The sequence below is a fragment of the Cebus imitator genome, unplaced genomic scaffold (assembly GCF_001604975.1).
Source record: "Cebus imitator isolate Cc_AM_T3 unplaced genomic scaffold, Cebus_imitator-1.0 Scaffold114, whole genome shotgun sequence".
In the NCBI taxonomy this organism is placed as follows: Eukaryota; Metazoa; Chordata; class Mammalia; order Primates; family Cebidae; genus Cebus; species Cebus imitator.
In genome coordinates, this window is record NW_016107429.1 from 4,011,106 (window position 1) to 4,034,504 (window position 23,399).

The window sequence follows — 23,399 nt, forward strand, 5'->3', positions numbered from 1 at the left end:
ATGGGGTTTTCTCCATGTTGGTCAGGCTGGTCTTGAACTCCTGACCTCAGGTGATCCACCCACCTCCACCTCCCAATATGCTGGGATTACAGATATGAACCATCATGACTGGCCGTGAATTTTTTAGAGTGTTACACAGTCTATATATTTTAGTTTTAGTAAGTGTAAAAATATATTATCCTACAAAAAATTTTTAGTAACTACATTTCCTTCAGGGCATCATTTTTCTAACTAATTTCTAACATTCGACCTCTTATTTTCAAAATATTATAGTATGGCTTGGAAAAAATTATGAGTGAGGAGAGGAGTCTTTCCTTATTGGCCAAAGCCATGGATCCCAGACACCCCAATATGATGACGGATGTGGTTAAACTGCTCTCTGCGGTATGCATTGTAGGGGAGGAAAGCATGTAAGTGTTCTCAACCTTTTTCTCTCATTATATAATTTCATACAGATTGATTCATTTAATTTTTCCTTATCTACTCTAGGCTAGAATTTACTAGAATTTAAATAAATGTTGAGGTATATTTAAGCAGCGAATTTAGGTTTTTATTGACTGGAAATTTTTGTGTAATATTATTTCACTTAATATATTAGTTATGGGCTAAAATGCTTCTATGAATAACTGATTTCTTTATCATATTTAAATTGTTTTGAACTGAAACTCTAAATTTAAAAAAATTCAAAATGAAGACTTTGAAAATATACAAATGGTTCTGTTTCTTATCTGATTTTTTTTCCCAGATAGAATTATTTCAAACTGTAGGTCTTGTCTTTCCCCTTATAAAAGAAAACATATGATTTGGAAATCTATATGTAAGGCAGATTAGAAAGTGATATATTTAATAGTAGTTTACTAGTTAAGGGTACAAAGTTCTTCAGCATAAAGCACATACTAAAGCTGTCAAGAACTTAACCACATTTCTTATAATGATAATAAAATATGATTATATACATAATAAAGATAATTGTAAAGATAAAGATTTAAAAAAAAGAAAATTAGGGTTCTAATTATAAGGAAACATTTAAAAATTATTTAAAATGCCTTTTTCAAAAGATAAAAATGTAAAAACTAAACTGCTAAAAGAACAGAAATATCCCCCACATATAGGGGTAGGCAGAGCCCCATGAGGGGAGCCCCCTGTGTTCATTTGAAAATCAGCCTTGTGGAGGTCCTGCTGGAGTCGGAGGGATTGAGCAGGTTCAGCTTGATGGTTGCATAGTCAAAGAAACTACTCGTCGGGCACTCTGCCCCCAGTGTGTCTACAGTGTTTATCTATGGAAGAGGCTTAGCCATACCCAGCAGCAGTCCCAACCGTGCAAAGCCAGGCATACAGCTTCACTACTTAAGACCATATAAATGTTGGTGTACAAATCTAAGAGTGAAATTTCTGTTGACATATATGATACTTTCTGAGCTTTCCTTCCTGCTTTCTTCCTTTATCCCTTCCGCCATCATTTTTTGCTTCTCTCTTTTAACTTCCTTTCTCTTTTTCCTTTTCCTTCCTCCTCTTTCCTCTTGGACTCTTCCTTGCTTTTGTTTTCCCTTCCCTATTCTGTTATCCTTCCCCTTTCCTTGTTTCTTGACTTCAGAATGGGTTATCAAGATCTCATAAATAACATTTAGGACTACATGTCCATATCCATCCATAAACTATGAGCTTTTCCAGTGTGCTGGATGCTGTTAACTAAAATTTAAAAGAGGAGGAAGTGTAGTTTTTTGCATAATTATTATATTTTATATTTGACTATTTATAATACCATACTACTATATATTTTCAACTATCATGGAGCTTCGTTTACTTAAATTTGTGAGGCATAAGAGTGTGATGCTTAAGAGCATTTATGTAGTGCTCACCACATAAACTGTCTGGTTTCAGATCCTTGCTCCACCATTTCTTGGTTGTGAAACCTTGGACAGATTGCTTAACCTTTTTCTGCCTTAGTCTCCTAATCTATAATATGGGTTAATAATGGTACCTACCTCAAACAGTTGTTATATACTTTAAAATGAGTTGATATTTGTAAAGTGGTTTAAATGGTGCCTGATGTGTAGTAAGCAGTATATAAATGCTTGATAAACATCTTCACAGGGTTATTGTCAGGGATAAATGGTTATAATACAACATGCTTAGAACTGTGCTTGATACATGCTGTGTATTCAGTAAGCTACTGCTAAAATATATTGGCTGTTTAGGGTATTGACTTCTTTAGTAGGATAAAGCAATTATATAATGGCATTTGTGTTTGCTACTTGCAATTTAATTAACTCAAATTTTCCAATAGCCTTGAAGAAGTTTTAGAAGCTTTAACTTCGGCTGGTGAAGAAAAAAAAATTGACAGATTTTTTTGTATCGTGGAAGGCCTCCGGCACAATTCAGTTCAACTGCAAGTAAGTTTTGTGTGTATATAAAATCTATTTTTAAATGATATATGTTACTTTGAACTGTTTTGTGCTTAACTTATATGTAAATTATTACGAAGCTCTGCATGCCATTTAATATTTCTTTATAGCATTATCTTTAATATATAGAATTTCAATTTATACTATGTGATAATACATCTTATAGATACATCTTCACACATAACAATGGTTATTTCCTAGGTTACTTTTTCTGAGGTAGAATTATTAGATTTCCCTGTATAAGATATAATCATAGTCCTATGAACTGTTTTTTCTATGTTAGTCTCATAAATTACTTTAACTTTTGAGATGTTTCAATTAGGTGAATTAGGACTTCTCATTGTTTGAATTTTAATATTTGAAAAGTTGTGAGCTTAACTGAATAACAAGGAAACCCAAGATTATAGATATTTCCAAAAATATTTATTTCTAAAAAGATACATTTAGACTTAAACATTTTAGTATTCAAGCTGAATAACTAATATTCATTTACTTTCTTTTTTTAAAAAAGGAAAAGAGGCTTTTATTGGTATAATTGTTATTAGGATCATTGTTAATCAAAAGTGATCATCTTAAAAAATATTAATACCTGATTCTCACCTCCATACTTTTAAAAGTTAGTTGGCATGGTGTGACCTGCATGCTGAGAGATTTAAAAAGATCCTCTGGTGATCCTAATGTGCAGCAAAGTTTCAGTGTGTTAATAGATATGAAATAAATCTGTTTCACATTAAATAAAAGTAAAACGTTATACTTTTTTTTTTAAAGGTTCTACGTGGCTTAGCTATTTTATTGTTTCTTGGTATGATAGGAATAGAAAAGCCAAATCTGAACTAAAAAAAAAAATAAAGTAAAAAATTGGAAGTAAACAAATGGTAATTGAAAAATAATAGGCTGGGCGCGGTGGCTTACCTGTTATCCTAGAACTTTGGGAGGCTGAGGTGGGCAGATCACCTGAGGTCAGGAGTTCAAGACCAGCCTGGCCAACATGGTGAAACCCTGTCTCTACTAAAAATACAAAAATTATCTGGGCATGATGGCGGGTGCCTGTAATCCCAGCTACTCGGGAGGCTGAGACTGAAGAATAGCTTGAACCCAGGAGTTGGTGGTTGCAGTGAGCTGAGATTGTGCCACTGCACTGTGAGACTCGGTCTTTAAAAAAAAAAAAAGAAAAGAAAAATAATGAGAATGTGATAAGAGCTGTGAAAGTAATAATTTAGTATAACATTTCAGATGACAGTGTTAGTGAATTGGTGGGGAACCCTGATTTGTTTCTCTTGCAATAGGAAGGATTGAAGAACTGAGTAGAGGGTCTCTATTGCATGAGTCCAGCAGGAAACTCGAGAAATGAGAGACCCTTTTCATGCATCCTAAGCTTGTTAGAGAACATTGGTGTCGAAGCCTGGGATGTGTTCCGCGTCTCTGACATGGACCTTGCCTCTTTAGTTGCTGGATGGGCTATTTTAATTCATATATTGCTAGTCTCATTTCTCTTCTTCTCCTTCTCCTCTCTTTACTCTCTGCTTTGTTCTGTCTCTTCTCTCCTGCCTCCACTCTGAGCTCCCTCTTCCTTTCTCTTCTTTTCATTCCTGTTGCTTCTCTTTTTCCTTTCTATTTTTGTGTCTGTCTTTGTCTGCTTCGTCTGTTGTCTTCTGGTGCTTTTAACAAGTTTCTTTGTCACCTGGCCCCAGGCTTCTTACTCATCTGAAGATTAATGAAGAGTAACCCTAAAGAAAACTTCGTACAGGAAAGCTGAGCAATTACTTTATCTAATTTTTTTGCAACCATCTATGAATCTATAATTATTTTAGAATAAAAGGTTTATAAAAATCTTGATAAAACTGGAGTCACCTCCTTTTCTTTACAATAGTATTACATTACATGAGGTTTTAAACTGTGAGGGAAGGGATGAATAATGTCTTGTTAAAGGCAAAGCCCAGTTTTGTGCTGATAAATGACATGATTTTCCCATTACCTGGAAAGTTTTGACTATTGCAGTCTTATTCTTGGTTATTTGGAATATTTGTTTTGGCTGTCAGACGTTAAGGTAAATCTATCTGACCTTAATTTTAATTAACTACTAATTAAATTGACGAGCATGAACTTGAAGGCAAGCTACATTGATTTTAAAAGTTTAGAGGATAAATACTTTCTTTTATTGGCAGTTCAAATTTTATTGAAGGTGCTCTTTTGTGGAAAAAAACAATAACATTTCTATAGTCATGAGAAATTTATATTTAGCCAGTAAATATCTAGAAAGAGAACTATCAGTTAAAAGTTTGGAATTTTATAGGTTACTATTCTATGAAAGATATTAAGACTTCAATAAATTTTAAAAACTCTGTTTATATAAAGTTTTGATACAGGCTTAATTTCTTTTATTAACAGCTCTAGTCAGATTAAATTAACATATCACAGAATTCACCCATTCAAAATATGCGATTCAATGTTGTTTGTGTATTAAGAGATTTGTGGAATCTTTGCCACAATCAACTTTAGAATATTTTCATTGTCCCCAAAAGAAAGTCCTCATCCCTTAGCTGTAACTCCACAATCCTTGATTCTCTCTAGCTTGAGAACTATTGATCTACTTTCTGTCTTTATAGAGTTGCATATTCTAGACATTTCATGTAAATGTAATCATGTGTTATGTGGATCTTTGTCTTCTTTTATTTATTAATAGCAAAAATATTTTAGAGGTTGGAGTACTGCATTTAAAAAAATAGTCATCTGTCATATGGGCATACCACATTTTATCAGCTGTCACTTGACAGATATTTGGGTTGTTTCTACTCTTCGGCTGTTATGAAAAATGCTGCTGTGAACATTTGTGGAGATTATTTCTTTTTAAGCTGCTTATTTGCCATATTTAGTGTTGAGCGAATAGAGGTAGGGAGGAGGAGAGCTTAGAGCAATGTATCCCTTTGATAGTTATGGAAGTCATGGATATGATATAGTTTCTTTTTAATTTTTTGTGGGACATAGTAGGTGATGATTCAGTTTTTGAAGAATTTTTGCCAATTTCTGAAAAAATTTTGCCCAGATATAGGTAGCTGATTATATTTGCTTTTATGAAACTAATTTCCTTAGTTGTAATTATATTTTCTGTTACAGTTAGTAGTATTATTTGATATACTGTAAACACTAAAAGAAATTTCTTGATATATTTCTTAGAGCTTATTTTTATATATTTATTTTTTTGAGACAGAGTCTTGCTGTGTCACCCACGCTGGAGTGCAGTGACATGATCTTGGCTAACTGCAGCCTCTGCCTCCCAGGTTCAAGCGATTCTCCTGCCTCAGCCTCCTGAGTAGCTAGGAGTATAGGCGCATGCCACCATGCTTGGCTAACTCCCAAAGTGTTGGGATTATAGCTATGGATCACAGCGCCTGGCCTTAAAACTTAATTTTTAAGAAGTGAAAGGTTATTTTAGCACAATTCAAATTTATTTCTTTCTCATGTTTCTGATATGTTCAGGTTAAATTTCCATGCTCTTAATTGGGAATAGAAAATGGAAAGAATTGTTCTACATTCTTATTTTTCCTATTCAAACATTTTGTTGAAGGTTTTTACTTTTTAATAAAAGTTTCTCATTGTTTTTAAACCTAATGTGTGAAATAGATAGCAGGTAGCAAGCCAAAGAGTAAAAGGTACCATTTTCCAGAGTGCTAACTTAGGTCAAAAAAAAAGGTAAAGTAGATTTTCTTTTCTGCGTATTGCCGATTATGCTCTTTCTATATTCTTTAAAATTATCAAAAACATTGTAGTAATATCTATAAATACTTTTTTCTCTAGGTCTTTCTGAATTTTTCACAAATAAAGTATATTTTAGAGGTAGCTGGCTATGAATTTTCCCATAAAACTATTTGTACCCATTTTATTCCATTTTAATAAACTGCATTATTAAAATGTACTAAATTGGATGACATTAGCAAATCACCAATTAAAACTTGTTTATTGGTGAATAAAATAGGAACCAACTGTTCGCTTTTAAATTGGAGAAAATGAGAGATAGCAAAATAAAAACATGCTTCGTTGTTCTTTTACTGCCAAGTATTTATGACAAAGCAATTTTTAAAGGAGAATAAGGAGGATTATTACTTATTTTGTTAGTCTGATCCTAATAATGATAATTTGTTTATGATTGAATTGAGTACACTTCTCCCAGTTTATATTGTATAGTAAGAAAATGATGAACTTTGTACCTGGAATAACTTTATTTTTATGCCTTGAAGACTATTATCAGGAAAGAAAGTACAGATATAAATCTAGTACTTAAAGTAGCATATATTACTATTTTTTTTTTTTTTTTGAAACATGTCAGCGTTTCCCAGCTGCAAGCAACATAACCACTCTAGGTAATTTAAGCAGAAAATGGTAATACAAAATTAAATATGCTATGACACAAATTGAACAGATTTCATCACAGTCTATATCAGTCAATTACCTTATAAATTTTATACCTACCTTACAGAATTTCCGGTAGGCCCAGGGAATCATGTGGGTAGTATGTAGCTAGAAGTAATACAGAAGGATTACTGCAGCATATCACAGCAATTCTCTAATGGAAATGCCACTCCCAACACTCTGTTGTGTTCAGCACTTGTGACGCTAGGGACAGACAGCCTTCTGCCACAGTTGCCCTGGCAGAACCAAACCCTTCATCATAGGATCCAGTATTCATGTGTGTGGTTGTCCCTCATGTTGGTCAGTTTTTCCTTGTAGATAAGGACTGGGATAAGTATTGGTTAACCAGGCTCTGGTTTGTGCCAACCTTTAATTTTCTGTTATTTTCATTTCTTTCCTCTTTTTCTTTTCCTTTCTTTGTGTATCTTCTGTCTGCTCTTGTCAGAGTCATTACTTTGCTAGAGTATCAAGAGCATTTTCTGGATTCCACGGAGTTGTTGAAACCCTTGCTGTTGGTCACAGGACTGATTGAATTGTGATATGTTTTTGGAAGAGAATCAAAACTTGGGAATCCTAGAGCTTTTTGGGTTGATATTTGGTTCTTCTTCTGTGTATATGTCCTCAGGCCCACGGTGATAGCATGCTGAACCTTCCTTTTCCTGTGGTTTCTCCCTGATCCAGTACCCATGGACTTGTGGATGGCAGGGTCAGGAACACGAAGGGTCTTAGATGATTTGACTTTTAAACTGACATGTTAGTCTGCTACAGTTCTATTGGTGCTGTCAAAAGACACGAACTCCTAGGTTAAAAACAAAGAATTTTATTGCTCAAAGCAGTAACAGTAGGCTGAGTATCAGCTTTGTGTCAGTCCCAGTGGTCCCAGTGTTCATATTGTGACACCTGTAATGTAATGTGAATATGACTAGTTACAGTGGGTTGTATTTTAGGAGAGAAACCTTCAGCATAGGGAATATTACCTTTATATTATGGGAACAATGACTCTGATTGATCTGATTGATTCAGGCTATGATGAAATCTGTTCAATATGTTTCATAGTGTATTTAATTAAGGCTACTGGTCAATAGGACTGTGGGCAGCAGAATGAGGCCTATCTTAAGTATTGGCTTCAGTCCTGCCTTCCAGGTCCCACATCTAGTCAGCTGAACAAATCCTATAAACCAGTAAATCATCAGAGTGTACCTTAGAACACTGGATGGCTTTCTTTTTAAATTTTTTGATTCATCTTTCCACTTGGCCTGACATGTTAATTCAGATACAGAATGATGTGTTAGTGATTGCACAAACTTCCCCTTGTTCAGCAAAGAAGTCTAGGAAAATTCTTTCATTCGTAACAGTCCTAATCAGTAAGTTGAAGCTGACCTGATTGCCTTTCAGGGCTGATGTGGGGTGATTGATCACTTTAGCTAAGATCAGGCACAAGTTTTTTACTACCTCCCATTGTAGGGATAACTGCCTGCAGAGTGCACATAGTGAGTCAGTTTTTTCCTTCTGGCAGCTCCCCAGAGTAACTAAAGATAGCTTCAGTTTGGAGAGCTCTCCATAGTTGCCTAAGAGTTTCATGACATACCAGTTGCATTTCTTTAAACCTTGAACGTTTCTGATGATCACACTGGTAGGGTACAAGTCATGGTGTTTTTGAAGAGAGAGGCAAGTTGATTCCTGGCTTTCATACAAGATAAATAGTCTTGAAAGGTGTACGTGGTGCTTTTGGAAGGAAAGTGTTGTTAATAGTTGTTGGGATGACCCAAATAGGACCTTAATTAATTGAGGGGCCTCAGGGTGGCAGAGCTTTCAACTTGGCTTCCAGCTGGCAGATAAACTTTATGGTTCTTGGTTCAGGAAATAATATTAAGTCTAATGTTTTTGGAGAGACTGTCTGAAGTCAGTCAGTCCAACCTGTCTTTATTGTCAGTGCCATTCACCCATCCCACAGAAAGACTGAACTACAGTTATGGGAGTTGGAAAGGGGTAAACATCTAGAGATGAGGGAAGATGTTTTGCATGGGATATACAGGAGCTAGATCTATCCTGTGCTGTTCTGACTGACCTCTTAGTGAACTGTAGGTAATGGTAATCAAATCATGGTCAGGACTTCCTGGTGGTAGATGGCAGGATGTACTGTAGGAGAGGAACTTTGAATTTGCCTGTGCTTTGCTCCTAAAGGAGACCTTATCTTTATTATATTAGACATAAAGTGAGCCCACTTTTTGCTCTGGAGAGAAACACTGTTTTCCAAGATTGGCATACATACGTCCTTGAAAAGCATCTAGAACAAAGACTGTCAATGTCTTTACTTGCTATGCAAGTAGAAATGGAGTGAAATATGAGAGACCCAGGGAGAATTTTCTTGCAACAGAGAGAAGACCACAAACCTCTTAGTGTCACCTTGGCTCCTTTTCCTTTAGTCCGTTGGTTTCTAATGTTGTTGCTATACATTTGTTATGTCTCGGATGTAGATTTAATGGGATGGAACCTTCATTAATTTTGGTTCTTGGGATACCTTCTTCTCTTGTCAGAGTCATATTCTTTTATGATTTTTATGTTTTCCCTTTATTTAATAACTAATATAGGGAAAATATTCAAGATTGAACATTTTCCCTACATTAGTTACTGAATAAATATCTCAAGAATGTTTTCCCTACATTAGTTACTGAATAAAGGGAAAACATGATTTCCAAAGTTTCTGAGTCCAGAAAGGAGAAATAAATCTGTCAGAGAGCAAATAAGGGAAAAGATGGGGAAGCCTGTTTCAGAGGGAAAAAAGTATTTGGTTGTCTTCGATAGTTTGATGTGGATCTGTAGCATCTTTAGTTCTGAGCTTGCTCACTTAAAATTTATACTTAAATCCTTTTACTTAATTTCATTTAGGTTTCTAAATATTTGATTTTAGTATACTCTTTAGATATAATATCAATAGCTAGGTTTATGTTGTCCTTCTGTGGACCTCTACTTTTTATGATTATCTAGTAAAGATAACTCAGATCTTGTCATTTCTTATTATTCTCTTTAGATTTTTTGTTTCGATTGTGGTAAGATACACATAACATGAAATCTACCATTTTAACCATCGTTAAGAGTATAGTTCAGTGTCATTAAGCACATTCACATTGTTGTGCAACCCTTATATCTTCAGGCTTCTTAAACTGTGCAGATAGCATTGATGCAGTACTGGGCAGGGGTGGTTGATAGTTGGTATGTCATTCTAGGATTCCTGTGGTAGATACTTCTTTACCCTAGAATATATTTTTCAAGGAAACAAAAGCAAGGAATGTAATCCAGGCCATTGGTGTTTTCAGAAATATAATTAGAGAAAAACTGTGTTCCAAATGTATTTTAGTGTCTGGTGTACACATGGTCTTAACCTGTATCTCATGATAACGTATGAAAATACAGAGGGTGTTCATATATAAGGAATAACAAGAAAAAGTAAAAGTGTCCTGTTAAATACTTAAAAAATAAGAAATTTGATTAACCTTCAGTTACAATACTTATGAGTTTGACAATTTGAAAATGATAACCCTTGTTGAAACTTGCTTTGTGAAATGAGGCTGTTAGCCTTGGTTTTCTGAGAAGCAAGATGTTTGGTATGTAAGGGACTAGAGGAAATGCCTGTGAGGGACTTTGAAGCAGGAGCTAGGGGAGGCTGGGAGAGCTGTGGAACTCAATGCAGATCTGACCCTAGGTGAAGGAGAGAGGGAAGGAGTGGAGGTTGGGTGAAAGTGTCTCAGGCTGCCCTGTGATTCTAGGAGAGCTTGACAAGGCCGTTGGGAAATCCTTAAGCCGAAGTCACATGTGTACCATGAACAGGTCTATTTTAGTATACTTGCGGTGCTCAAGCCTTGGCTTGGAGCAGGGAACTGTGACTTCAATTCAGTTGCTGTAATGGGTTTCAGAAGGTAGCAGCTGGGGCTGTAGGCCATATATGTTTCCTTCAAAGACTGGGAGTTGCATTTTTACAGCTGCTGCAAAGATAGTTAAATTTTTCTTTAACTTAATAAAAAAAATCTCTTCAATCTGCATTAAGTTCAATTACAAGATAGATCTTTGAAAGTTTGATGGGACCTTATTTTTCCATGTCTGAAAAAGTAGAAAATGCAATATTTTTATAAATTAAAAAGGTTAACTTTTTATCATTATATATTTAGCTTTATTAAAGTGTTAAAAATAGTACCAGAAACCTTTCTTAATTGAGTGATAACCACAATATTTTGAAATTTTCCAATGGGCAATAATCAGACGGACATGCCTTGAGTGGTTCACATTGAAACAAATCAGAGGATAAATACCTTTTTGGATTTAGCCAAGTGTATTTGCTTTGGTCAATTTTGTTCCTCCTACCACTTTAATCTCCAAAGTTTATCCAGGTTTTTTAATGCCAAAAACCAAATAAGGGTCTTCTTATGATGAATGGTTATATCTTGATTTACTATTTTTTAAGTATTTCTTTGTCCCCTCAAATTACTGTTAATTAAAGTTATATCCCGTTTTAAATAAATTTTTCTCACATTTAATGAAGGACTAAATGAAGAATACAGACTATTAGTAAAAGGTTTATTTTTAGGATCATTGTTGGGCTATCCCAGCAGGATGCAAAGGTTAATTTGTTTTAATTCCTTTCTCTTTTGACTACTCCTTTTATTGTGGTTTGCATGAATAGGGTTGCTATATAAGTACCAATCAAAGCATCAACCATGTTAAAATGGATCAGTAAATAATAAGCCATATGCTAGTAGAAACATTAAAGAAACAGATAATATTCTAACGTGAACTTATATTGTGATATGGAGCATACCCCAGTATAAACTAATGGTTACCATTATCTAGAGTTTACTGGCAGTTTTCTGAATCTACATAAGTCTATATAATACATTTCTTCATTTATTCTACACGGACAACTAGAAAGATAATTAATGTCTTTATATAGGTAACTAAATATTTAGTTATTTAGTGACTGCTACGTACTGGCCTATGCTAGGTATTGGAACAACAAAGTTGCATGAAATACACATCTGCCCTTAAGAAGCTTATACTCAAGAATTTAAAGCCATCTGACATTTCAGATGAATATTGCAATAAAGGCAGTTTTAGAAAAAGGCATCGGAGGACAAAGAAGAAATTAATGATGTCTTGGGGGAGTTTCTGAATAAATATTTTAAAATTCAAGTTTGTTCTTTAGTGTCTCTGTTCATATCAATTATAGCTTCTTGAGTCTTGCAGTTTAATTCTCTGATTCTGTATGAGGTATATGCAGTTACTTCAATGCATGTGTATAGAATTTTAAAAGCTTTGGAATTTCTTTATTTATCCTGGAGGCAAAATATTTCTCCATAAGCAACGTTTACTCATTTTAACTTGATAAATGTGAAATTTAATTGTGCAAAGAGAGACAGATGATTTCTGCTATGGGGTAGGAAAGATGAATAGCAGTCTAAACTATATCTTCCAGGCCCAGATAGTAAGTATTTGCAGATTCTGATAGAATTTTTATTTAAGTATTTTACTGGTACTTGTTTTCAATCTGGATTTAGCTCCTGAAGCTAATATATTGTTACAATGTAGAGCCATCATTTAATTGTAAAAACATCTTCTGATATCCAGGATGAACTTGTTGACTCAAGACTAAACTTTCTAAGAACTACTTACTTTTGCTATTAGACAACTTTCTAAATCTCCTCAGCACAATCAGGTTGAAAGCATCTGCTCTGGCGGCCTTTGGAAAACCTGGATTGATCTTGTGGATGGGGCTCAGGGATCGTACCTGTTAGTGTACCTTGAATTTTGTGCTTAAGTTTGTTGTCCAAAAAGGGTCAGGAAAGCAAAGGTTAGAAAAAACAATCTCATTACCAAGTGTCTACCCAAAAGAAAAGAAATAAATTTTTCAAAGAGATACTGGCACTCTTATGCTTATTACAGCACTATACATAATGCAAGGATATGGTTATCAGTGAATGAATGGATAAAGAAAATGTGGGACATACACACCATGGAATGCTATTCAGCCGTTAAAAAAGAATGAAATCCTGTCATTTGCAGCAACATAGATGGAACTGGAGGTTATTAACTTAAGTGAAATAGCGAAGCACAGACAAATATCACATCTCACTTTTATGTGAGAGCTAAAAATTGTGATCACATGGATGTAGAAAGTGGAAAGATAGATAATAGTCTGGAAGAGTGACTAGAGGTAGATGAGGAAGGATGAAGAGAAGTGTGTAAAGGATTCAAACGTGGTAGACAGAAGCAGTAAGTTTAATGTTTGATAGCAGAATAGAGTGACTATATCTGACCAAATAAATGTATTATACTAGGGAAACGGACACTCTAAATACCTTGACTTGATCACTGCACCTTATATACATCAAACAAGATTTCTCATGTACAATAAATTTGTACAAGGAAACATATTTATCTTTTCTCATATTTGTGTTGAACATGGTAATTGCAGTAAGTTGTGTAATAAAGGAAATTTAGGTACTATGTGTTCACATATGAAGAAACATTCTCACTTTATTTTCAAGGGCAGAAAGCTGCTTTGCTGATTCAGTGATCTAGATAGTGGCATGTTCCTCTGTCTTGCTGTTAACCTCTTTCTGCTTCTAACAATTTTCCTTTGATCATTTGCCTTGTTCCTAAGATTGCCTTTGACTGGCTCTGTCCCACATATTGAGTATCTTTGAGATTTCCATATACAGTTTATCTACTTTATTGGCCCCTGTTATGTCTTCACCTTCCTAGTTTATGATATTGCTGACTGACTTTTGTTCTACCCTTTGTCATTACTTTTTTGGCCGCTCACTTTCCTGGTCTTGGGCTTTCTGGAGTTTGCTGGTGTCAGTCCCGGTACCGTACTTTTAGTTTACTGCTGCCCTAAGGAAATCCGCAACTGTCCTGAATCATAGAGGGACACCCCCCCGACCTCAGCTAAAAGTTATGTTTAAGATACCTTTTCTCACATAAGACCCTTTTTGATAATTGACGCAAGAGTAATAATGTGAGCTTACAGTATTGGCTTTCCAAACCATTAGAATTGAATTTGCAATCCATAACACCTAGAGATGTGTCTTTACATAGACTTTTTAAAAACAAAGATAAAAGAGCAGTTATTTCTAACATATAAAGATGCATTTGGGGCAAAGAGGAGAATATTTTAGAGCCAATTGCTTTGTTTACTGGTTGCATATGGTATCTGGGAAAGCAGTGGTTTTCCACGTGGAACAGCAACTCTATCCCTTTGTAGAAACTATTCTTGTCAAGTCACCAGTGTTGTCATGTTGCCAAATGCAATGGTAATTGATTAGTTCTTGTCTTATTTGACCACATTTGACACAGTTGATCACTCTCTCACTGTTGAGACCACTTTCCATACTTCCAGGCATCATAATCTCCTTGTTTTCCTTCTACCTCACGTAAGTTTTTTTTAACTTTTTTTTCGTTAACTTATTTCTCTAATCTCCACGTTGAAACCTACAATTGAAAATGCTCTAAACAGTTCTTACACCTCCTTTTTCCTCTGTACTATTCCCTAGGTGATTCTATCTGAGATCTTGGTTTTTATATATTATTGCTATGGTAATCACTTTATTTTGGACTGGAGTCTTCTGTCTTCAGTTTCCTTCTCAGCTTTTAAAATTGACATCACTGGTAAGCATTTCCTACTTATCTCCAAAACTGAGTCTCTCTCTCTTCCCAAGCCTGTTTCTTCCATGGTATTTTCTGTCTCAATGTATTAAAATTTCATCTTCTAAGTTGCTCAGGCCCAAAACCTTGGAGTCAGTATTGACTCTTCTTACTCTCAAAGAAATTTTCATCTTTTTCACAGCTGTATGTCCAGAACCAAGAACAGTTGCCTGACATATAGTAGGCACCAATAAATAGGCTTTGAAAGAATGAAGTGTGTGAGCCAATAACAGGGTAAGCTGCTTCTGATGCCAAAGCTGGAACCTTTGGTTCACTAGGTGCTCTTAGGAAGACGAAGCTCCTTGTTTTCTTACCCTTATTAGCTCAGAGGGAGGTTGGTTTTGTAATGTATCAAAATGATTTCTGTAACAGCAAAATAAGAGAGATCATATGCTACATCTTGGGAACATCAAGTAGAGCATGGAGATGACTTCCTTATGAAAAACATCTCACTTTCATTTCTCATTTTTTGAGTATTAATATCTCCAGTTGACAGAAGGCGTAGGTACTCAGTAATTATTTTTTTAATGAATGAATGATTCTAATATACACCTAAGTCAGAATTTTGAAAGTAGGATTTATCCTATTCTCTAAAACCTGTTGCTCACCTTACATTTTGTATGTCTGCCAATGGTACCACTTTCTAACCAGTTAACAAAAGTAGGAGACCTCTTGTAAACGTTTTTCTTCTACCTCATTCTATCAATGTTTCTTTGTATTTCAAATGTTGTTCAAACCTTCCTCCTTGCTCAAAAATTTACTTCTACAATAGCTTTTGAACTTGAATCTGTTGTCCCCCCTTTACATCAAATTCCTTATGATTTTCACCATTTCTGGCTGAATCTGAATTTTGTGACTTGACATACAAGGTTGTGCCTTACCTGTCTCCTGTCGCCTTGTTCAGCCTCATTTCTGACTTCTTCCTGTTTTTCCCCATTCTGCCTTTGACAAACTACTCATAAAATTTGAATTACTTGTAATTTAAAGGTTCTCTGTCTTTGAGCATGTTAATTCCTCTGCTTAGAATATCTTCCTCCATTTCTTCATCAGGCCATTTTATTAATCCTTGAGTCAGTACTTTATTCAGGGGTCCCAGTTCTCATTTAGCATCTCTATATTCCCATTATTTACCAAACATATTCCTTATTTTATATATTTTTATCATTTTACTGCTTTACCTTCATTGGACAGGCAAAATGTCCTGTTAACCTTTGTAATTTTTTAACCTTTCTCAATGTCTCTAGGAGTTGATTGATACAGCATAAATGCTGATTGGCACTCCCTTCTGTACTGGTGTGCTAAATTATGAAATCATGTGACACCACTGGTATATATATCTCAATATGTGTAAAACCTGGAAGGAACTCCTTGGTTTTTACCTTGATTATAGAATTATTTATCAATAAAGAAACAGTCACTACATTTTAGTGCATACCTATGTGTATTCACAGACATGTTTGCATGATTTAAATTAAATAGGTTGTAAGCCATACTAATGGCAAGTTATGATTAGAATTGGGAAGCAATTTTGTAAATTTAACTTAGATTCATTATTTCAATTTAATTTCCGAATTTTTCTTCTGTGGACCATTACCTTTTTGAATATTTCCTGGAAATAATTTGGATTATCCTTTCCCTTATTTCTCAATTTCATGCTACTGTTGTCTACATATATTTATTTTCCATTTAAGAGATATTTACTGCTAGTTTTTGTGTTCCTTATTTTTGTTATTTTCTTTCAGTTGTCTGTAATTTGTGTTTTTCTAGAAACCAGGTGATGAGTCAGATTTAGTTTCTTTTAATGTAGAGTAACATTATTTGCTCTTTGAAATCTTTTAAAATTATATGGCATTGGTGAAAAAAAAGTTTGTGGGTTCTGCGTAATGACTGGCAAGGGGGTGGAAGGAAAACATTTTAAACTTGACTTTTTGACATGAACTGGTTACAGCTGAATGAACATGTACTGGAAAGGTAGATTCTGTTTTAAGTTTTTTTTTTTTTTTTTTTTGTATCTTTATGAATTAAATATTTGAAAGTGGAGATTTGCTTAATGCCACAGGCTTTTTGTAGTATGTTTTTTCTTCTTCCTCTCTTTTCTGGCATATTTCCCATTCCCACTTTAAATAACCTTAAGTTTTGACAGTAGAGGTATGCTTGTCAGATTTTAATGCTTAGATATCAAATATAAAATTACTCTATGTTTCAAACAGCAGGAATTGAGACTCCTGTTGGTGTCGTACTCCAAAACAGCATTTTAAATTCATATAAATCTTGCCTTAAGGGATGAAGAAAAGACAATTTAGGGAACAGCATGAGGTTAAGCATATTGATCAGTAGTCCGGTAGTTTTTGCTAGACTTGGATAGAATGTAGACTTTAGAAAAATAGTATTATCAAAAACAACCAAGAATGCTTCTCTAGAGAGACTGTCTTTTGCTTCCATTTTATGGATTTTGGAGAATGAAAGATATATTTTAGTTAGGGATTAAAAAAGTGAAGAAGTTGAAAATTGAAGTGTTAAATATGAACCAAAAAATTTTATGATTGAAAAATTTTTATCATTTAACCTATATATTAAAGGATTTAGTGAGCTTTATTATTTATTTCTGGTTAAAACATAGGGTCATTTTGAATTTTTGACAAAGTAGGAGAACCACTGTCTGATAAATTAACTTGTAGAAGTTAATTATACAGTGTTTTTTTTAAATAGTTTTTGTTTATAACCTTGTTAACCAGAGGTAAGACCCTTGCTGACCTGGAAGTTTTTGGGACTTTGAGTTTCTCTTGATGAATGGAAAATTATCTTATTATCCTATCTTAGGTCAGTGTTATTTATCCAATAGGTGTTTATCATTTTCAACTAGGATATGTTCAATTTCTGTTGTATGTATATAGAGTGGTATTATTGGATAGGAAGTTAGCTTTTGATTACAAGTTAGTTTTTTTTTTTTTTTTTTAATGGAGCAGTATTAATGGCTAATGTTTTCCACCATCCTTTCACCTCAGTAACCCCCAAATAAATGAGAAATAAAAAACTCCACTGAAACTTTATTTCTTTTATAGTTTATAACTAACTAAAATATTTTGCTTACGAATTATTGAAATAGGAAAGATATTTAATAATGCTGGAACAAAACCTTGAAGTTGAGTTTTGTTACTCTTTCTTTAATGTTGGAAACCCAGTCTGTCTCACTGTTTGATCTCTTGTAGGTAGCTTGCATGCAGCTCATCAATGCCCTGGTGACATCTCCTGATGATTTGGACTTCAGGCTTCACATCAGAAATGAATTTATGCGTTGTGGATTGAAAGAGATATTGCCAGCAAGTGCCCTGCAGTCTCCTTATTAATATTTAAATTAAAAGAGTACTTGAGTAGGGGGAAATTTAGATAAATTACCTTGAAGAATAATTTATCTGTGGGAAAAGGCTTGAGTATAAAAATCTATTTTTGAAATATAGATGGTAAGATTTGAACGTTATTTAACACTTTAAATGTTGGAATGCTGTAAATCAAGTTGAATGGTTGGTTTATTGTTTATATGTTTTTTCTTTTGCATAATTAAAAACAAAATCATTCATCATAATTTCTATTTATCTTTAGAATTTAAAATGCATTAAGAATGATGGCCTGGATATCCAACTTAAAGTCTTTGATGAGCATAGAGAAGAAGATTTGATTGAGTTATCCCATCGCCTCACAGATATTAGAGCTGAACTTGAATATCCTTTTGTTCTGGTCTAGTCAAATCACATATAAAATTATTGCTAATTCCAAAATATTCAGCCACAAGTATTTAGCTTATTTCTATGTAAACAACATGAAATCAAACCTTCCTGCATCAGAAGAATGTTACTATTAGTTTTTTTTTTTTTTTTTTTTTTTTTTTTTTGAATACACATATATCTAATATGCTGCAACAAATGGATTCTGTAGATTGGTTTCTTATATGTATGTGTGCAATCTCTTCTGTTTTCTTTTTATATTTGACACTATTCCTTTCGCCCAGTGCTTTTCAGCCTTAGGAATAGGACATCCTCTGTCTCTGAGGGCTCTTTACCTGCACCTTGGGTGCATACTCATGTGTCCCGTGTTAATCTGTGGGTCTGCAGATGTTTGTGCTCCTCATGAGACATAGCAGGTTCCTTCCCTCACCTGATGCTTTTTCATAATACATAATGCCTGACCACCAGCTCTATTGGTCAGACAGCCGTTAGAATTCAACACAGTATTCATAGCCACCTGCCCTACTACCTTTGTCCCCAGGAGCTTCGGTGCTTAAGGGAGACAGATTAGTTGGAGCTGATTGTAGAAGGGAAGTCAGGAAGTGTCAGGTTACGTTACCATTTCCAGAGTTTTTCACCTACCCTCAATCCTATCTGTATTTTATATTGAATATATAAGATTCCCATAGTAGAGTTTCAAAACCTTAAAGAATAAAATTCTGTCATATTATTAGAGTTCTTTGGTGTAGCATATAAATAAATCTATATATTCCTTAATCAACTCACTGAAGCAAATGATGTTTACAACATGGTTTGGAGCACAGTTAAAGAGACTAGAGCAGAGGGATATTTTATTTCTATTCTTCAGCATCTTTTGCTGATTCGAAATGATTATTTTATAAGGTAAGAGGAAGTTATATTCCAATGTTTTTTCACTAATAAAAATCTATTAATTGTGAAATTCACATGATACTTGCTTTGGACAAGCAAATGGTTTTATTTTTGTCATAACACGGATTCAAAGAATGTGTTGTTTCCTCTGGGCATATATTTAGGTAGATGATGGTAAAATGATATTACTATTACTTTTTAAGCTCCTTTGCATTCCTGGTTACAACCTTTCATCTGAATAAAAATGCAAACTAGGAACAAATTACTGGTTTATCATGTGATAGGTAATATTTTCTGGTTATTCCTTAGACAGTAGGAATGATGTTGATAAGTTTCTTCTCATAGGTTACATGAAGGGCACTAAACATTGCTTTTATTAGTGTTTAAATAGCTGGCAAGACTTAATAAAACAGTTGCATTAAATATTGCTAAAGTATCAAAAAGTCAGATGGCTTTTAAGGATTGATTATATCCTAGCCATCTGAGTTTAACAAATTATTTACCTTTCTTTGCCTCAGCTACATTAAAATGTGACTAAATATGGAGATTAGCGCCTAACTCACTGGGTTGTTATGTAGGTGAAATATGGGAATGTGGGTAAAAGTTCTAGCCAAACCCCTGGTATATGGTGAATGCTTAGTAAATGTTCTCTGTATCCACTTTCCATTTCGGTTACTGTTTTATGGTGGAAGCTGAGCTCTTTGAATATAAAATCATTTTTGTTGTCACCAATCCAGATTTGCTGTAATTTCATTCTCTTATACTTTGGGTGGTTTTTCTTTTCCTACTTAATTTCAAGTAGAAGAATTTTTTTAGACAGGCTTCACTCAGGCTTTGTCCTCCGAATAACATCAGAGGGCATGACTCAATGATTTTTTGATATATCTAACAAGAAAGGAGGAGACCGAAAATGTTAAACCTTTAGGTTTTTCAGCATGAGGATAGGACATGCATCAAAATTACTCTCTTTGTAGCCAGAAGTGCCACTGATATTCTAAAATATGAGTTTGGTAACTGATTTTGTTTAACTTGCTTCTTTCTGGTATTTTATTAAAAATAAACCAGTTTAAATATTTACATACTTTATAAATGCTAGATTAAGAAATGCTAATTTAGATTTTAAAATCATTTGTACCATGCTGTTTATGATACTTTATTTCTACTCCAGATTTACTTAAAAATGAAATTAAAACTTCTACTTACTTCTAGGTAAACTCCATACAGTTTTTGATCTGTGTATGGTCAGTCCTGTCATCTTCTGGGTGTTTGGTGCTGTTTGAGTACCCAAGAATTTAAGACTGTTGTTTGTTTTCAATGGTTTGAACATAGCTGTAGTCCTCCAGGGGTTTTCTCATACTTATGACTTTTATTCATTTGTGCCCCAAGAGGGTATGTGGTTGTATCTAGCTTCAAAGCAGATTAAAAAACACAACTGTCTTGGGTTATGTTCAGGTGATCCTATCATTTGAGTTAAATCAAGAGTCTTGGAGAAAGATTAAATTGTGGCATTACCAAAATGACATTAAGGCATAGAAATTTAGATATTTTGGTCATCGTTTGAGTATGAACTTTTACATTTGATACTCGTCTATGCTGATTCCTTCTTTGGCTCTTTAAACCCCAGGTATCTTGGTTTCAGATATGGTTGCCACAAAGGCAGTGTTCTTCCTGTGACTACTATGCTCAGGACAACTCAGTTTTTTCCTCATATTTACAAACTCTCCTATTTATTGTTATTGTTGTTAATATTTCTTAAAAATATATTATGCTTTTATTACAGGATTGTGTCAGAATTGTGATAATTTACATACATTTTTGTCATGCATTTATCTTTTAAAAATTTTATTTATTAGCTTTTATTTGCATATAGTAAAATTCACTGTTGTCAGTGTAGACATCTATGATTGTTGTTTTTTTTTTTGGTTTTACCTTCATTTTTTGGTTTCATCTGCCTCAGAAGGACCTGCGTTTTACCTCTTCAGCAATCTTAGATAACCTGAACTTTTTTTTGTTTAATGAGCTCCTTAAACTGCTTTTGATATGAACATACATATTTTTCTTTTTTTCTTTCTTTTTTTTTTTTTTTTTACAAACAGTAGATTGTTCCATTGCAGGATGCTAAATATTCTCATTTGAAAGAATTGGTGGATGGAAAAATTACAGTCTTTGTTTCATTTCCACTTTTGGGACAAAAGAAAATTTGGCAGAAATGGAATTTGATTGGAGAATGTATGTCAAAGGCAACCCTTTTCCCCAGGAAATAGGAAGGGTCTGAAATACAGCAAGATAATTGGGTGGAAACGATCAGTGTCGCACCAGATAATTAAGGCTTACCATGTGTAAAATACCATGCTAGTTAAATGCGCATGGGCGATAATTTCTGATACTTGTTAACAATACTACAGAGAAAATGAAGATTTCAAAAACTCCTTCAACGAAAATAGCATTTTATCAGTAATGACAATTTATGTTCATCCCTTCAGTTATTAACATATTCTTCAGACACATTTAGTAACTCACCAATATTCTTCAAGGAGATTATTTTCTAGGTTTACATTTTTGGAATCCTGAAATGTTGTATTTTATTCTTTGCTGGTATCACCTACACAAAGAGTTTTTGCATGAAATTTAAGCTACATTATAGATGAACTCATAATTGAACATTGTGGAGTTGAGGAAAAACTTATTGAAATTATGGTTTCTTAAAAAGATGATATGAAATAGCTTGTGCTGTTAATTGGAAACATTTTTATTTTAAAACATTAGAATGACATTGAGTAAAAAAAATCATCTAGATTTTTTTGATGTGATATGTGTATAAAACGTGTATACTGCATGTAATTGTAGTTATTATGGCAGAAATATTTGGGGATGGGAGATAATGTCGTGAAAGAACTTGAACAAATAGAGGCAAGCATAGATAACACTTTTGATTTGTACCCAGGAACCATTTCTTGAACATATTTACTCTATAACAATTAATGATCATAAGTCATCTTTGCTAGTATTAAGCTGTAGTAAATTTTCTTCACCATAATGGATGGTTTATTAGGTGTAAGTTAAGTAGGTTAAGAGCAGTGAGTCATAGTTTATGGAATGGAAAGCCTAAATGGCTTGAGGGACCAACTCTTAGGTGATGAGGAGGATTTAGAGAGGAAAAGCATGCTAAAAGTCATTAAGGAAGGAAGTTCTAGGGGATGATTTGGGAAGGAGGACTGTTCTTCATTAGAATACTGCCCAACCTATCACTTTAGTTTGGTTTTTCTTATAAAATATTTTGTCTATTTTGCAGTTATTAAATATTAAGGGATGTTTCACTTATTACAAATGTCGATAGACTAGATGTAACTGTAATGACAACATAAAATCTACTTGGAGGTTTTTGTTAAACTTTGATTTTCGGACAAATATACTGAATTTTTCCATTTCCTTTTGAGTAAGAAATACGAATTTGATATTGTATATAATTTACAGTATAAATTTAAATTTGATTTCAGAAACATTTGGAAAACAGTATACCATAGACTCCCATAAAACTTTTTAGAAAAGATTTTTGTTTATTTTGGTTTGTATGAATGAAGTGAATTAATAGTAGCTATTTCAGTGTGGTACAGTGGAAAGTTGATGACCTCTGAGCACTATTTTTAAGCACATATCACTTCTCTTTCAGCTAATTTACTTTCAGCTAATGAATTCAAGGTTTTGACTTTTATGAGAAAATTAAGGGACACTATATTTCCTAAAAGACTGTAAGAAATTTAGTTTTGAATTCATTAAAAGCAAAGTGGTGCCAATTGTATTTACTCTCATTCTCATGTTAAATCTGTTATGTCAGCTGTTGAAACTCTATTTCTAATAAATTGTTGAACTTGAAATTAATCTTAGCAAAATGTTTTATTTTGATGTAAAGTTATGCTAATGATTGATTATACATTTACTCTTTTCTTTGGTTTTAGGCAACAGTACTTCAAACTAATTGATGAATGTGTATCCCAGATTGTATTGCATAGAGATGGAATGGATCCAGACTTCACATATCGAAAAAGACTAGATTTAGATTTAACCCAGTTCATAGGTGAGTATTTCTCTATTATTTAAATGGAAATATCTTACTGTCTCTTATTCTGTGAATGAGCTCTAGGGTATTGGTTCTCATATAGTGTCTCTGGACTCCTGAGGGCCCTAATTGTCACAACTGTTTTCATAATAGCACAAAAACATTATTTCCTTTTTTTATTTGGTTGGTATTTTGCAGTGGTGGTGCAGAACAATGGTG

The 23,399-nt window shown here is 33.9% G+C and overlaps 1 protein-coding gene across 2 annotated transcripts in view; it reads left to right on the top strand.

The window, feature by feature from the left end:
- DIAPH3 (diaphanous related formin 3) overlaps positions 1-23,399 on the top strand; it is a 503,028-nt gene that overhangs the window by 161,871 nt on the left and 317,758 nt on the right. For both annotated transcript variants that reach the window (XM_017538779.2, XM_017538781.2), the window contains 6 exons: positions 274-410; positions 2,288-2,393; positions 17,720-17,830; positions 18,111-18,229; positions 19,019-19,135; positions 23,080-23,198. In XM_017538779.2, the coding sequence (XP_017394268.1) occupies positions 274-410; positions 2,288-2,393; positions 17,720-17,830; positions 18,111-18,229; positions 19,019-19,135; positions 23,080-23,198 (709 nt within the window). The remainder of the gene's footprint in view (positions 1-273; positions 411-2,287; positions 2,394-17,719; positions 17,831-18,110; positions 18,230-19,018; positions 19,136-23,079; positions 23,199-23,399) is intronic.